This window comes from Phyllobates terribilis, unplaced genomic scaffold (assembly GCF_046119375.1).
Source record: "Phyllobates terribilis strain yellow unplaced genomic scaffold, ASM4611937v1 Scaffold_4__5_contigs__length_816908805, whole genome shotgun sequence".
Lineage (NCBI taxonomy): Eukaryota > Metazoa > Chordata > Amphibia > Anura > Dendrobatidae > Phyllobates > Phyllobates terribilis.
In genome coordinates, this window is record NW_027362764.1 from 236,969,163 (window position 1) to 236,987,092 (window position 17,930).

General features: G+C 38.6%; 1 protein-coding gene across 1 annotated transcript in view; it reads right to left on the bottom strand.

Annotated features, from left to right (window-relative positions):
- Positions 1-17,930, bottom strand: part of CNTNAP2 (contactin associated protein 2) — a 3,253,420-nt gene that overhangs the window by 101,236 nt on the left and 3,134,254 nt on the right. Inside the window, exons 18-20 of the mRNA XM_073678177.1 lie at positions 12,621-12,857; positions 8,188-8,424; positions 6,233-6,369 (exon numbers count right to left, since the gene is read on the bottom strand). Of these exons, the coding sequence (XP_073534278.1) occupies positions 6,233-6,369; positions 8,188-8,424; positions 12,621-12,857 (611 nt within the window). The remainder of the gene's footprint in view (positions 1-6,232; positions 6,370-8,187; positions 8,425-12,620; positions 12,858-17,930) is intronic.

The window sequence follows — 17,930 nt, forward strand, 5'->3', positions numbered from 1 at the left end:
TACCCCTCCATTCCAATGTTATACCTCCTCGTAATACTAATGGTATAATTTTATGTGTTTTGGTCCAGTGGGCGGTCCTATCAGTGATTGACAGCAGCCTATGTATTCACACTTATACTAACAAAGCAGTCAGGCACTAATAGGACTTACTACTGAACCGGAAATCCCAGAAAGAAAATGGTGGCTAATTGTACTGTACATTCAGAGGTCGAATTGGCAACTAATAATATATTTAGGGGTCACAGTGTGAACTTATATTGTATTCAATGGACACAGTGTTTAATAACACACACATAATATATATTATATGTGGGGGGTGAGGTGACTACAAATATTCAGGGGGCTGAGGCACAATGTGGGGCAATTTTCATATTTTTTATTCAGGGACACATTATGGAGTAAATTTGTTCACAGGGGTACAGTGAGGGGCACTTTTTTTATCTGGGAAAACATTATGGGGCTAATGTTTTAGTGACACAATGAGTGTCATATTTTTATTTAGAGGCACAGTTTGAAGTATTTTTTATCCAATGAGCACAAGTCTAATATACAACCCCTGGCAAAAATTATGGAATCATCGGGCTCGGAGGATGTTCATTCAGTTGTTTAACGTCGTTGAAAAAAAGCAGATCACAGACATGGCACAAAACTAAAGTAATTTCAAATGGCAACTTTAGGGCTTTAAGAAACACGAAAAGAACTCAAGATTAAAAATGTGGTACTCAGTAAGGGTAATTTTTTTCAGACCAAGAAGAGGGAAAAAATTATGGAATCACTCAATTCTGAGGAAAAAAAATCTGGAATCACCCTGTAAATTTTCATTTCCAAAACTAACACCTGCATCAAATTAGATCTGCTCATTAGTCTGCATCTAAAAAGGAGTGATCACACCTTGGAGAGCTGTTGCACCAAGTGGACTGACATAAATCATGGCTCCAAAACGAGAGATGTCAATTGAAACAAAGGAGAGGATTATCAAACTCTTAAAAGAAGGTAAATCATGATGCAATGTTGCAAAAGATGCTGGTTGTTCACAGTCAGCTGTGTCTAAAATCTGGACCAAATACAAACAACATGGGAAGGTTATTAAAGGCAAACATACTGGTAGACCAAGGAAGACATCAAAGCGTCAAGACTGGAAACTTAAAGCAATGTGTCTCCAAAACAGGAAATGCACAACAAAACAGGAACGAATGGGAGGAAACTGGTGTCAATGTCTGTGACCAATCTGTAAGAAACCGCCTAAAGGAAATTGGATTTACATACAGAAAATCTAAACATAAGCCATCATTAACACCTAAACAGAAAAAAACAAGGTTAGAATGGGCTAAGGAAAAGCAATCGTGGACTGTGGATGACTGGATGAAAGTCATATTCAATGATGAATCGCGAATATGCATTGGGCAAGGTGATGATGCTGGAATTTTTGTTTGGTGTCGTTCCAATGAGATTTATAAAGATGACTGCATGAAGAGAACATGCAAATTTCCACAGTCATTGATGATATGGGGCTGCATGTCAGGTAAAGGCACTGGGGAGATGGCTGTCATTACATCTTCAATAAATGCCCAAGTTTACATTGATATTTTGGACAGTTTTCTTATCCCATCAATTGAAAGGATGTTTGGGGATGATGACATCATTTTTCAAGATGATAATGCATCCTGCCATAGAGCAAAAACTGTGAAAACATTCCTTGAAAGAAGACCCATAAGGTCAATGTCATGGCCTGCAAATAGTCCGGATCTCAATCCAATTGAAAATCTTTGGTGGAAGTTGAAGAAAATGGTCCATGACAAGGCTCCAACCTGCAAAGCTGATCTGGCAACAGCAATCAGAGAAAGTTGGAGCCAGATTGATGAAGAGTACTCTTTGTCACTCATTAAGTCCATGCCTCAGAGACTGCAAGCTGTTATTGAAGCCAGAGGTGGTGCAACAAAATACTAATGATGTATTGGAGTGTTCTTTTGTGTGTTTGTTTTTCATGATTCCATAATTTTTTCCTCAGAATTGAGTGATTCCATTATTTTTCCCTCTGCATGGTCTGAAAAAAATTACCCTTACTGAGTACCACATTTTTAATCTTGATTTCTTTTAGTGTTTCTTAAAGCCCTAAAGTTGCCATTTGAAATGACTTTAGTTTTGTGCCATGTCTGTGATCTGCTTTTTTTCAACAACATTAAACAACTGAATGAACATTCTCCGAGCCCAGTGATTCCATAATTTTTACCAGGGGTTGTATATGTTATGTTGGTATTTTCTGGAATTCTACAGTTTGTAGATCTGCTGCAAAAAAAGAAGAACCAATGATATCGGGAAGGTTGAGGTGGGGGGGGGGGGGGGGGGACTGTACAGAGAAAAGTCCCAACTGGGAGAGGTCATTGTGAATGTCCGGGAAAGATGAAAAAGGAAAAAGTTACTAATCCCAGAGTAGATGTCATCTGTGAGTCATTAGATTAAAATTTTTATTCTGCTTCCTACTATGTCAGATCAGTATTGTAGTCACTAACCTGTCTGTGGAGTAACTATAGATGATAAAATGACAACTCCCAGTGTACCCTTGCTATTGTTAAGGTCATACTGGGAGGTTTAGTTTTGCATGGTACAAACCTATATGGCAGGTACAGTACAGACCAAAAGTTTGGACACACCTTCTCATTTAAAAATTTTTCTGTATTTTCATGACTATGAAAATTGTACATTCACACTGAAGGCATCAAAACTATGAATTAACACATGTGGAATTATATACTTAACAAAAACGTGTGAAACAACTGAAAATATGTCTTATATTCTAGGTTCGTCAAAGTAGCCACCTTTTGCTTTGATGACTGCTTTGCACACTCTTGGCATTCTCTTGATGAGTTTCAAGAGGTAGTCACCGGAAATGGTCTTCCAATAATCTTGAAGGAGTTCCCAGAGATGCTTAGCACTTGTTGGCCCTTTTGCTTTCACTCTGCGGTCCAGCTCACCCCAAACCATCTCGATTGGGTTCAGGTCTGGTGACTGTGGAGGCCAGGTCATCTGGCGTAGCACCCAATCACTCTCCTTCTTGGACAAATAGCCCTTACACAGCCTGGAGGTGTGTTTGTGGTCATTGTCCTGTTGAAAAATAAATGATGGTCCAACTAAACGCAAACCGGATGGAATAGCATGCCGCTGCAAGATGCTGTGGTAGCCATGCTGGTTCAGTATGCCTTCAATTTTGAATAAATTCCCAACAGTGTCACCAGCAAAGCACCCCCACACCATCACACCTCCTCCTCCATGCTTCACGGTGGGAACCACGCATGTAGAGTCCATCCGTTCACCTTTTCTGCGTCACACAAAGACACGGTGGTTGGAACCAAAGATCTCAAATTTGGACTCATCAGTACAGATTTCCACTGGTCTAATGTCCATTCCTTGTGTTCTTTAGCCCAAACAAGTCTCTTCTGCTTCTTGCCTGTCCTTAGCAGTGGTTTCCTAGCAGCTATTTTACCATGAAGGCTTGCTGCACAAAGTCTCCTCTTAACAGTTGTTGAAGAGATGTGTCTGCTGCTAGAACTCTATGTGGCATTGACCTGATCTCTAATCTGAGCTGCTGTTAACCTGCGATTTCTGAGGCTGGTGACTCGGATAAACTTATCCTCAGAAGCAGAGGTGACTCTTGGTCTTCCTTTCCTGGGGCGGTCCTCATGTGGGCCAGTTTCTTTGTAGCGCTTGATGGTTTTTGCAACTGCACTTGGGGACACTTTCAAAGTTTTCCCAATTTTTCGCACTGACTGACCTGCATTTTTTAAAGTAATGATGGCCACTCGTTTTTCTTTACTTAGCTGCTTTTTTCTTGCCATAATACAAATTCTAACAGTCTACTCAGTAGGACTATCAGCTGTGTATCCACCAGACTTCTGCACAACACAACTGATGGTCCCAACCCCATTTATAAGGCAAGAAATCCCACTTATTAAACCTGACAGGGCACACCTGTGAAGTGAAAACCATTTCTGGTGACTACCTCTTGAAGCTCATCAAGAGAATTCCAAGAGTGTGCAAAGCAGTCATCAAAGCAAAAGGTGGCTACTTTGAAGAACCTAGAATATAAGACATATTTTCAGTTGTTTCATACTTTTTTGTTAAGTATATAATTCCACATGTGTTAATTCATAGTTTTGATGCCTTCAGTGTGATTGTGCAATTTTCATAGTCATGAAAATACAGAAAAATATTTAAATGAGAAGGTGTGTCCAAACTTTTGGTCTGTACTGTATATACACAGGCCTTTGAAAAACTTGAGGTTGGGCTCACTCAGTTTTGTTTCTCTGTGCTAAACCCTTAGGTACACGTATGTTTAGAATGTTGTACCTTATCATTTGTCATCTCTTATTACATAGAGTTTTCATCTACATTATTTATAACATCATCCTTTATTACAGAGCCCTCCCTTATTATTTATAGTGTAGTCCTTTAATACATAATGTGTTCTACTATTTTTATTCCTCTTTTATTACAAACAGGGTGATTCCTAATTATTCATTACATCATCATTTATTATATACAGTGTCCACCTCTATTATGTATAGTGTCCTCCCTTATTACATACAGTGTTCTCCCTTTTTAGGTATAGTGTCTTTGTTAATTACAGTATATACAGTGTCCTCCTTTATTATTTATCGCATTGTCCTTTATAACATACAATATTCTCCCTTATTATAATAAACAGCAACTGATATCTTTGTTTGTGTGGCTTGTATTTATTTTGGACATCTGGAGTATGGTTTGTATTTAGTGTATATTGGGTATGGGTAATGTGTCCTATTTGTGAGTGAAATGCCATAGTGTTGGTGGTGCATAAATGGATGATGCACAAGGAAAAATGTTCTTTTCTTATACTCTTTAGGTGTCCCTCTTCAAAGTTGCCAAGTTCCTTTACAGGCCAGATCCCCATGAAAGCCTCGCCTCACACATTACATGCTTGTTTGATATGGAAATAAAAGGTATGCAATCAATGTAATAATAAATGTAATTAATTAACTTTAAATATTTATTTGCACACCAAAGTTGTCTTCTGTTGGCGCTATATAAATAAAGATTATTATTATTATACAGTACATTTCATGCGATAAGTAACAATCTCCCGACTGCCCCGCCCCACCTGAGGTTAAATATCTGGGTGCGCACCTGGTCATGTCTTATTATGCAATTCTGACTGAGCCTACATTTCACTTGTGGAGAAGATAATGTCATATGATTGTATTTGTCCTTTATACCCACAACTAGATGGAGGCCTATCTCATTGGGAGGGCGGTAATATCACGATGGGGGCAGGCTTTGCAGTGCAGAGAATGTCTCCCCCCTATGTGCTCACCCACCTATCCACTCTCTCCTTCCCCCATGTGCTGTCTTCTCCCGTCTGTGCTCTCCTCTTTGACCTGTCTACCCCATGTGCTGTCCCCCTTGTCTGCTGACTCTCTACTTCCTGTGCTGTGTTCTCCCCTCATGTTCTGTCCCGTTTGAGCTGTCTCCCCCCTGTGCTCTGTCTCTCTCCCCCCTGTGCGCTTTCTCTCTCCCCCATCTGCTGTCTTCTCATGTGATCTCTTCTTTGACCTGTGTACCCCATGTGCTCTCCCCCTTGTCTGCTCTCTCTCTCCACTCCTGTGCTGTCTTCTTCCCTCATGTGTTCTCTCGTTTGAGCTGTCTCCCCCCTGTGTTTCCTCTCTTTCCTATGTGCACTCACCCCAGACCGCCGCCATCTTTGTGCAGGCAGATAGCGTCTGTCACATTAAAACTCGACGAACTTCCGCCGATTGGAATTCTGGGATCCGGACACATCTGGACGGACCGGATGTGAAGACATTACAAGGTAAGTATATATTAGATTGGGAGAGCACCTTTCAGTTAGATATTTGTTTTCAGATTGTGCTAAGGTTTTGTCCTTTTTCTATTGCGTGCATATTCCACTTATAATTAATATGCACATTTTTATCTGTTTGTGATTTGCATTAATAAATAAAAGTCAATTATGACTTTCAGTAATTGTTGTGTTAGAACATTTTACTGCTGTAGGAGGTTTATAGAGTCGGTAAAGCGCTAAAACATTTTTATAGCATTTAATAAAGATCTTATTTGGTTTCTTTATTAAATATAAAATTTGGGCACATACAATTTGGGACAACTACAAATACTATAGAAAGTAGTTTTACTATTTTTACAATTTGAAATAGTGAAGTTAGCTGTAACGTGCATTTTATACCTGGAATATGATGTTCCTTCCAACTCTGGTGATATTAACATTGTGTGGTTGACCGTTAGCCATATTTTTATGATCATTGATATCAATGATAAAAGGATCTTTTGTGCCTCCTAAATTATACCGAATTTCTAGGATACCTAAAAGAGGGATAAGAAAACATTATTCATCCGTCTCTGGAATATATATTAAGTAGCAAAGTACTAGATTAAATTAAAAATATATTTTTTAAGAATATTTGCAACTGTAAGCACAAATACAAGTCTGTCCCATTCCTGTTAAAACAAAATTGCAGCACATTGCACAAATTAGGCAATATGATTGGTAAGAATTAGTGTTGAGCGAGTATGTTCTATTAACCCTTTCGCCGAGTATGTTCGGGCCGAGCTCCGAGTATTTATAGCTGCTCGGTGATATGGTTGAATCGCTCCTGTCTGCATGATTTGCGACTGTTTGACAGTTTTATTACATGTGAGGAATGTCTATTTCTTACACATTCCTCACATGTAATAAAACTGTCAAACAGTTGCAAATCATGCACACGGGAGTGATTTAACCTTATCACCGAGCAGCTGTAAATACTCGGAGCTCGGCCCGAGCATACTCGGACAGAACATACTCGCTCAACACTAGTAAGAATATATAGAAAGTTAAATGATCTGAAAATTTTAGAGTCAAGTGATGGCATAAAATTAGTTCATGCAATTACTTAGTGATTGGTGAGGCTTTAAGACCTCAGAGTAAAGGAGCTGCAGCACTAGAGTAAGCAGTGCTAGTGTACTTCCCTGAATGGCAAAGTTCCCAACCACTAGTTGTTCAGGGAACTGCTACACAGTCCCATTAAAGGGAATCTGTCAGCAGTTTTTTGCTATGTAATCTGAGGGCAACATGAGGTAGGGATTGAGACACTGATTTCAGTGATGTGTCACTTATTAGGCTGTGTGCCTGTTGTTTCAATATAATCAGTGTTTTATCAGCAGGAGATTATCACTGCCTAAACTACAGCTCATTGTCAATATACAATGTACACAGAAAGCTATGGTGTGGGCACGGTTAGCTTTCTGAGGTCTGCTACATGCAACATCTAAGAACTCTGATTGTATCACAATTGCTTTACCTAGTAAAATAAGTGACACATCTTTGGAATCAGGGTCTCTTTTCCTACATTAAGCTGCTCTCAGATGAGGTAGCAAAAACCTGGTGACAGATTGATGGCTCTTCATTGCAGCTTCCTGCCCAGTAGGTGGTTAAGAGCGACGTTATTCAGGGAAACATATGATGGGATATTGTCTCCTTCATTTTTGTGATTGGTAGTGTTTTCAGGGGTCGAACCCCCAGTGGTTATAATATCCTTACAGACCTCGTAGACAGTAATAGTAGGATTTGGGCTTGTTGACTTTGATAATATGTTTTAATGCTTCTCTTTTCCAGAGCGCAGACCTTAAAGGCAACTCTGAAGACAAGTAGGTCCAAGCTTTGACTCACCCTGTTCCTTTTTACAGCAGTAGGGCACCCCTTTTCTGCAAGCATGGAGATGTTAACAAACATTTCCAGACTGGCCTGAGAGCCTTGTGAGGAGTATGGACTGGTTGGGTCCTTTTGATCTAGGATAGTAATGAGACTCAGCACTTGGAATGGGGCTCCTTTACTATAAAGGTCTACTTTGTCTTTGATATCACTTAGATTTTAATGAGTTGTCTAATCTAGGCATGTGTTAAACTGTGCCACATTTGTACTGTCATTAGCGTTGTGCCAATTAGAAATAATAAAGAATAGCTTTCCTATAGAAGTGTTCTTGATCAAGCGTCCGGTCGTGAAGAATTCATTAATATTTCATTACATGACTCATTCATTATATATCCCATTGAGGAGCACTTCGAAGATAACAAGTTTCTGATGAACAATTTGTAAAATTAATTAAATTAATATATAAATAATAATTCAGAATCAATTCTTACCAGGTGGTTTCAAGAGCACCGCCATGTAGTCCTGGGAGTAAGAGCTCACATACACCAGGATACAAGGTGCCTTGGTTGTGCTGAAGCTAAAAAGCAGCTCTTCCTTTGCTAAAGATATATCTGATGCTGATGTCTGTTGGACAATGGATATATCTTTAGGACTGACCACTGCAGAAGTATACGCTGTGTGAAAATTGTACCTCAGCCAGGTGCCTTCCTCAAAATATCCTCCAACAGCTGCAATAAAGAGAAAAAGTCTATTGGAAGAAAAAAATGTACAGCACGTGCAAAGTGAAGCCTTCCTTAATAGTTGAATATTTGGATGAATCTTTTTTTATAATTAGATACCAACCTACAAAGCCCTGATGAGGTTTAGTTGTGTATTTTTTTTATTTATTTTTTTGGACAAATACATCAGTTAATAGTATTATTAATAATAATAATAATAATAATAATAATAATAATATAACAATAAAAAAGTAAATACCTAAATATGTAGAGCTGTGTTCATAAGTTTACATACCCCATGTAGAATTTTGTACAGTCTGAACATTTTGTTTTTTAAACATGTGTGATCGATTTGCTTTGATCAAAAGTTTGCATACCCTTGAATCTGCTTCTTTCGGTGTCAAAATTGATCAGTAATTATCAAAATTCTCAATTCTGAGGTAAAATCTGTATTCAGTGAAGACATACTTTTCCATTACAGACATACTAGATGGCAACGGCTACTGATAAGATTCTATCTACAGTAGACAGGAGGGGGAGGAGGAAGGAGCTAAGCCTCTAGCTCCTCACTGCTCCCGTCTACATAGAATCTTATCAGTAGCAGCTGCCATCTCCTATCTCAGTAATGGGTCTTCACTGAATACAGATTTTCCCACAGAATTGAGAATTTTGATAATGACTGATCAATTTTGGTAGCGAAAAAAGCAGTTTTCTCGGATAAGACATATTACAAAGTTGCTAATTTTCATGTGTACTATTGATTTATGACATAAAAATTAAAACTACAGTTACTCTTATAAACCTATAAAGAGAAGTACACCATTCGTATCGTGAAGCATGGAGATGGATCTATTCTGTGTGGTGAGGGTGGGGGAGAGATACGGTGACACAGAAATTTCGTCAAAATTAATAACTGGATAAATGTAGAATCTCAGTCAGCTAGTTGTGCATGGAGTGCACATAGATAAACCAACATAACCATGATCAGAAATTAGTCCTACTCAACCTTTCAGTGGCTGCAGCCAAATAGAGTGAATGTTCTTCAGAGGCCATCAGGGTCTCATGACCTCAACCTCATTGAGGCACTTGAAGAACTAAAATATGATTTCAAGATACATATTTTAAAACCTTACAAGATCTGGAGGCTTTTTTTTCTCAAGAGGAATGGACAGCTTCACCACATGAGAAAAAAAGGGTCTTATTTACAACTATCACAAAAGACTATAAGCAGCCATTGCTGCAGAAAGAGGCAATTCAAGGGAGTCTAAACTTTTGAAAAAGAATATAATGTAATTTCCAATATTGCTTAGGTATGTTTAATTTTTGTTCTATTCTGTGAATAATATTAGCTTCATTTAAGGGGAACCTGCCAAAAACTTTTACCCCAGCCCAAGCAATTAATATGATTATTTAGTCCTTTAAAAGATAAGCCATTTTTTTTAAAAATGGTATGCACTTTATAAATTCAGCCAGGGGTATATATGAATTTATATTGCATTTTTAAATCCTTTTTTATTGTGATTTAAGCAGGTGAATCATAATTTAAATTTGCAAAATAAGAGACAGATCTTAAAGGAAACGGTTAGGTGGCTTAAGACTGAAACAAGCAACTCTATAGGCCCTTCAGTCCCACTTGCCAATCTCTTCTACAGTTATGACCATAGATGTCAAAATACAGTTTTAACCCACTCATCTTATCAAATCCGTCATGAGTTAGCATGGAAGACTTATCCTTAAGACTCGCCATTAATGTCTAATTGGTAGGAATTTAAACCCCAGAACTCTCCATATCAGCAAAGTGGGGCCACAATGCTCACTGATGTCCGTTGATACAAGCCACAGTGACACTTACGTACATGTAGTAATGTCCGATCCCGCATCAAATCCTGAGCTCAGCCCTCTTAGCTTAAATAGGTCAGAGCTCTAGTACTGGGTACTGTAAGATTTATGGAATCTCTGCCATGTCTGGTGCAACAGTGGTGGAGTCGAAACATCTTCACTCACAATCATCTGATGATCACAGATCAGAAACTTTTATATTTACTTGATAATCTCTTTATACTGATATCATCCTTCATGTATGATTGATGGATCATCACATTAATCATTATTTAACACATCTAGCATCTAGTCAATACTTTATGTAAGAAATATGACCATTGACTTTGCATGTAATGTAGCGGGCCAATGGTGTCAATGCAGCAGAGACGAGTTTGCAATTTAGTAACGCTCGTCATGTTTTAAATGATGTGTTATTTGTTGTTATTTTGTAACTACCAAGCTACAACTTCTTGTTTAATTCACTTTTGCTACTTTTGTCACACATCAATGTCAAGTTACTATTTTGCTATATTTTCTAATTTTTTAATAATTATTTCTAGTTTTTTTTTCATATTTTAATTCTCTGATTTTAATAAACCTAGAAAAAATAAAAAATAATACTATTATATTCACCGATGCCGCAATGTCATTAATATACTGCTGGGCTTTGAAATTATGTTCATTTTTGATATTGTTTTGTTTTCTCTTGAACAAATATGAGTCCCACTGGTTCCATTTACCTCTAAGAACACAATGTAAAAATCTATATAATTGACAAAAGCCATTAAAGTAGAAAAGAACATCTTCAATATTCCCTGCAGATAACACTGAAACACAACCTTATGGCAGTAACTTTAGTTTATAGTGAGCATGCCAATCACAAAACTCTGTAAGCTATGCTAAAGCATGCTTAAATACTCGGAGATGACAGGCATTTAGAGGCAGCTGGCACGCTTGGAATATTGGTAAAACAACAGCTGGTAATATACCACCTTATAGCAGCGCTATATGAATTTTAATACTGAGTACTACTATGTAGTTTTATGTAAAAGAACATATCATAGATTCATGTGGTATGGCTTTGTAATATTGTGTATGGTGATGTAATTTTTCATTCATAGTTCTCATAAATATATATAAAATTTGAGGGTGGAGAAAACAATAAAATCTAGCCAGACATACTGTAGCTTATCAGTATGATATCTTACACAAATATAAAAAACTGAATAAAGTGTGGCAAATTTACAAATACACAGAGGTCTAAGGGGTAACGTTTCTCCTTATGGAGAGTGACACACCAGCTCTGGCACATCAAGGTAAGGAGGCTTATTCGCCGTGCAATGCTCCTCTGGGAAATTTAATATGCAAATTGCCTCTTCAGAGAAAAAGAGGACTTGTACTCTAGAGTGCCACCTATTAGAAGCAGCTATCCTACAAGTCACAATCAACCCTTTAACGAGTCGTGCAATATGACTTAGGATAAAAGCCAAATCAGAATCTCAATTTGCAGGCATGGTGTTTCGGGCTGTTGGCCCTCGTCAGTGCAAAGTATGAGAACTGATTTGGCTAGGTGAGAGGCTCTATTCTGAGGTCTAAGGGGTAAGATCTAAGGGTTCAAATACACAGAAGCACTCACTTGGCCAAGCATACTTGTGTTCTCTCTATGAGAGAGCCACTGCCAGACATGTCTGTTACCGACTTACCTCAGGGACTACAAAAGAATCGGCAGTCTAGAATGAGACATGCTGGATCCTTAACTACCCAGACAATCCGTCCATCCGGGGCACCAATACACATTAGACTGTCAGCTGAACCTGTCATTATTGGCGTGTTTGGCCAACATTAGTCTAATGTGTATTGGGGCTTTGGACTAGTATGATTTGCACACAATTTGTCAATTTGTCTCATGCTAGATGACTTTTTGTGTAACTGTATACCATGTCTTGGTTAGCTTACTTTAAGACCAATTTTTTGTGCCAAAATCTTTCTTACATAGGTACACCCTAAATCACAACCCCTTTTCAGCTAAATCACACCCCTCACCATAAAGCTACTACGTTTGAGTCAGCTATGAGCAGAGTTTTAAATACATAAGGACGGGTTTTAAACTGGATTCGTATTCATATCAGACATGTATGCCATATCCACAGAATATGCTATAAAAGTTGGATAGATGCAGAACAGACGTCTGTGACCTGTACTTATCCTGAAAATGGGGTGACCTTCAAGTCTCTCCATGAACAGAGAGATGGCCAGACACGTTTTGTTGTCGCTAGTCACTTCTTTGAGACTTTTGAAAACTGTTAAGTGCACCTGTTATAAGACACCAGAATATAGGAAACGATACAAATAAGTGTATTCTGGAATATGCATTAACGTCTTACCATTTATACAGTTGCTCCCATCATATGCAGTTCTGGAGCAGTCACATTTGTAACCCTTGTATAGTTCGTTACATGTGCCACCATTCCTGCAGAGGTTTTTGAAGCTGGTACAGTGTCCTGAACAGCCAGGTTTTACACCTTGGGTAGCCTTTGCTCTTTCTTCCAAGTCTAATGGAATGCCATTCACCCTTAAAGCACGAATGCAACCTAGGAATCCTTTCTGATCTCCAGCAGCACCTTCATATACAAAAATAGACAGCACTATTAATAATCTGTATCACAAAAATACTGTATACTTACATCAAGGTTGGTACTATCTCTTGGCACTTCGAATTCGTGTTCTCTACCATAACTACTCTACATGTGCATGCCAATCTCTTAGAGTCATATCTTGTTTGAATGGGAGTTTTCTTGTCTTTTTATGGCTCATAAATCTCAAGTGTTTTTAGACTGAAAGTGGGTTATTTGCAGGTAAATTTATATTAAGGTAAATTGCATTTATTTTACTTTAGTTATAAAAGTCTTTTTCCAGTCTGTGTAATGACAATATTCATTCTACAATCAATCTGGCCTCCCAACTCCTTCCTTTGCTTCATTATATGACAGCACTGCCCCAAGCGAAGTCAGCACTGTCAATGAAATGTGATTATTACTCCAAATGTCAGATTCTTGAAAGGACACAGGTGTTCTTCTTCTCAGGGATATCTACCTGGAAATATGCTTATTTCACAATGTAATTTGACAGGCTCCTTTTAAATATGACGTGGCGATGCCAACTGACAGCTATTTTACCAAACTCCTCTTTAAACGTGTACACCTGGCTGGTACAAGAAATAAGCCATGGCTAAACCCTTCTTACAGCAGCCATTTTCCTGTAGAAATAAAGGATTGGGCATATCAAAATCTATACTTTTTCACACCGGAAGGTTTTCACACACAGAGTGTTGAGAATGATGAATGAGGTCAAGTTGTCTCTTGACCAGCAAACAGCTCAGCAGTCTATTTACTTTCCCCCTGCGAGGGACGCAGCAGTTGGGCACTCCTCTTTGAGTGACAGGTATGGTTAGCTTCCTTCTGCGATGGTCATTGTTCTGAAGTCTAAACTATTATCACTATATTTATATAAAAAGAACACAGGGCATTTGAACAAGCACATGGCTCAGGAAAGTGAGAGCCATGTTTTGGAGAACTGCTCTGGAAGCTGTCGATAGTTGTATCCGGGGATTGTGATTATGCAGGACTAATAACAGCAGTTCGGTCAGGAGTTGAAAGGGAGGGGGAGAGAGGTGTGCACATAACTGTTGTATATAAATCAATGGGCTGGAATGACCTGACTGAGATCTTAGGAGTTAACTCCTCAGCCTGGAGGGTAACTACTGTGCACACTTGATCATGTTCTGGTGGCCAAGCTTCATGGAAACAAACTGTACACTATGTAAGATAAAAATTCTCATTGCAGGAGAATGACAGAAAAGAGAAGAAGCAAGCCAACTGTAAACTTGCTTATTTTCATACTGTTTGAATAAAGCAATTTAGTAATTTACCCCTTTAAGGATTTTTAGTTCTTGTTTCCATGATTTATAGTTGATTTACAAGTTTATAGGTATACACAACCAACCACTGAAATGCTTGTTGGTGGTGATTTTTTAATATAGAATGGAGGAAATTTTAAATAAAGCAGTCTACCTGTCATGTTATGGGTCATTCACCAACATTTCATGGTATTATATGTTTTAACACACCTTAAATAGTCAATAGAATGGCAATAAACAAATGGTAAGTGTCACAATGAAGGTAGTATACCTAATAAAATTGCAAAACAGAAAGCCATACGAAATGATATTATGGAATATTAAATATTGAACTGAATGTGCCTCGTTGTGAACAGATCTATTATTTTGATGTAGAAGAAATGACAAGACTTGAGGCCTTCACTTCTCCAGAACTTCTACTTTATTACAATGACTTCTCAAATAAATACCTTCTTATGAACTTTAGGTTTCAATTACAGGAATCAATCTTATTCCCTAAGTATGGTACCAGATGTAATGGAATGAATTCCTCATCTTGGCCCGTTCAGTAACTCAGCACGTCAGTAATGGATTCTTATATGACAGGACATTAGAGAATTTACATAATTTTCCTTTTTCTTTTGAGGTGAACATTCAAGCAAAGAAATGAATATTGTGATTTTTCTTGTCTTGCAGATGAATATTCAAAGTGGCAATGAAAAAAAAAAGATATTTCTAAAACTCGTTCATCCATTCTAGAACTACTTGTACAGTACATTGGGTCTGTTGACCTGGTATATGTGGCTGCAAGGACATTCTTTTAATTTTAATACAAAAGCTGACTGTGAGCAGTGGGGGCCTTCAGAATTGTCCTAAGGGTACTGTAAAGTTTGCCGAGCTTGACACCAACTCACCAGCTACAATAATATGTAGCTGTGTTCTCCCTTAAGTTATTTAAACTAGGTTTCAATTGAACTCTGAAAGTTGGATTATGTGGGTAAGGGAGATATAGTAGACAGGTATATATATAAATATGGTTTTATATAAAACGATAAAAGGGCCACTAAGTCCACAAAAGCATGATAAAAACAGATCAAAAGCTCAAATATTTCTCACTGCAAACTTCGAAAAGAAAATTCGATCTATTCCAGATAGATTCAATCTTAAAGAAGCACTCCTCCCATCAAAGTTTCTATCCTCTTAATATATTGCAGTCATCATATTATATAGCACTGTGTAATTACAATTGCTCATTTTGCCTTTCTACCCAGTTAATTCTTCTGTTTTCCATAAGGTCAGATTAAAAACTAACTAGCTGAATCCTTCTAAACTCTATGTAGAAACAGGAGGTCAATTTTCCCTGCATGACTAATGAGTCACTGAAAAAGTCCCTGGCAGGGGGGAGGGGTGGAGCAGTTATGTCAGCAGTTGAAGAAGGGAATGATAAATGCAGGGAAAAGAGACTTCCTGTTGCTACATAGAGCAGAGAAAACAGAAGAACTAGCTGGGTAGAAAGACAAAATGAGCAATTGTAAGTGCACAGTGCTATATAATGTGATGATTGCAATATATTAGGAGGATAAATACTTTGATGGAAGTGCTTCCTAAAGCAGTCTGAGGGGTGAAGTTATTTTGTTCCATCTTCCTTCCGGCCAGAATAGTGGAGGAAAGTTGTAATTTGCTTTCTAATGGTATGAGCTCACATCATTTTAGGCAGGCAATCCCTCCAAATATATAAAGAGGAAGATGCTTCCTCTTTATTTCCTGAACGTCTTTTTTAGCATTTTTTTTCTTTTGGGGGAGGTCATTTCCAGAGTGCCTTTTTGACATTTTTGACTGTTAATGTTTTTTATGAGCATTTTTCTACATTTTTTTAGCATGATTTTTTTACTGGCGTTATTCTGTCATTTTTAATCTCCTTTTCAAGCAAAAACGCTGGTGTCTTCCAGGTGTCGTTTAATCCTTCCCATTAACTTCTATTATATATAGAATATATAGCATCTTCCTTGTATTTCTTGAGTGAGGTACAGACCCCTAGGGTCTCCCTCCAGGCTGATCTAACCTTTCATTGGTATACATTTTATTCCTTGTTATTCTGAGGTGTTCTCTGCACTTGCACTTTTATTGCTTGGCTTTTGCCTATCATTTTGGGAAATCATTTTTATGTGATTATTCTCTGCTGTTCTCTGTAGGATTATTCCACAATATTGCCATAAGTATGGCCAGTTGGAGTTATATAGATGTATACTTAATTATGTAATTTCACTTTTATGGCTCTTTACCTTATTCTTCTTGGATTTTCCTGACCTGCATTAGTTTCATGCAGTTGACCCATGGGGGAGTGGAGTCCTTTGTTCCACATTCCTGTTTTTATCTATTTTTTACTATATTGTTTTGATTGTACTAATAAAGATTAGAGATGAGCGAACCTTTCAAGGTTCGATTTGGTTCCGATCGACGACTTTCCCGTTGTTCGTCGATCATTTCCAAATCCCATTGCATTCAATGGGAGGCAAAACCAAACTCATAGACAACACCTTCAAAGGGGCCCAAAAGCTGCCAAAACAGCTCAAATTAGGGGCAGACACCAGGAAAAGTGGCATCAATTGACCCACAGTACAAATTTTATAATGGCACAGCAGCAGTCAGCCATGGGCCATGCATGAGGTATCAGGGTATGGGCCAGCATTTGCAGCTTTAAATTTAAGTTCAAATTAAGACGAGGTGGGTGAGGGATCGGGATAGGTCTGCTGTGGTGGGAGCCCTGATACCACATGCCACAGCTCAAGCTGCTTTTCTGCACAGCCACACTCAGGTGGCACAAATATCTGTTTTGTAGACTACTATTGTTAGAAAAATTTAAGAATAGTAGCACAGGTAGTTGACTGAAAGTAAGTGCAGGTCTGCTGGTCTGGGAGTCCTACTGCAACAGACAACACACATGAAGGAGAGCCAACTTGGAGTCTCCACATTTCAAAAAATTATTGCCACACACAACAAAAGTGGCATCAATTTCACCAGAATAGAAATAGTATAATGGGGACTGACACCCCTTCCACTACAGGAAACACACCAGATGGAGACCCAACCAGGAGTCTCCACATTTCAAAATATACTAATATACAGTATATATACAGTATATACACACATAAGCCACGACAAAGGTGTCACAGACTGCAATAACGAGAGATTAATGCAGCACACTAAAAATTACACCATCATCTGCACAGTCTGCGATTGGAGTGCAAAAGTCCTTGGAGATCCATGACTTGTTCATCTTGATGAAAGTTAGGCGGTCTACAGTTTCAGGGGACAGTCGCATGCGCTTATCCATCAGGACACCACCAGCAGCGCTGAAGACATCCTCCTCTCCTTCCTCCTCTTCCTCTGGGACCACCACCTCCTCCCGCAGATTATTCAAAGTGTGCTCCAGCATGTAGATGACCAGAATAGTGATGCTGATGATGGCATTGTCAGTACTAACCATCTTAGTAGCCATCTCAAAACTGTGCGGAAGGGTGCAGAGGTCCTTAATCTGTGCCCACTCTGCAAATGTGATTTGCACAATGTCCGTACTGCGTTGGCCGAGGCTATGCAAAATGAGATACTGCGTCAGGGCTCGTCGCTGCTGCCACAGTCTCTGCAACATGTGCAGAGTGGAATTCCACCATGTCAGCACATTGCATATCAACCGGTTAACCGGTATGGCCAAAGATCTCTGTAGCGATGCAAGTCAATGACCCGCGGGGTGCGAACGGTCGAAGTGAACACACAGCGATTGTGCTTTCTGCAGCAGTGC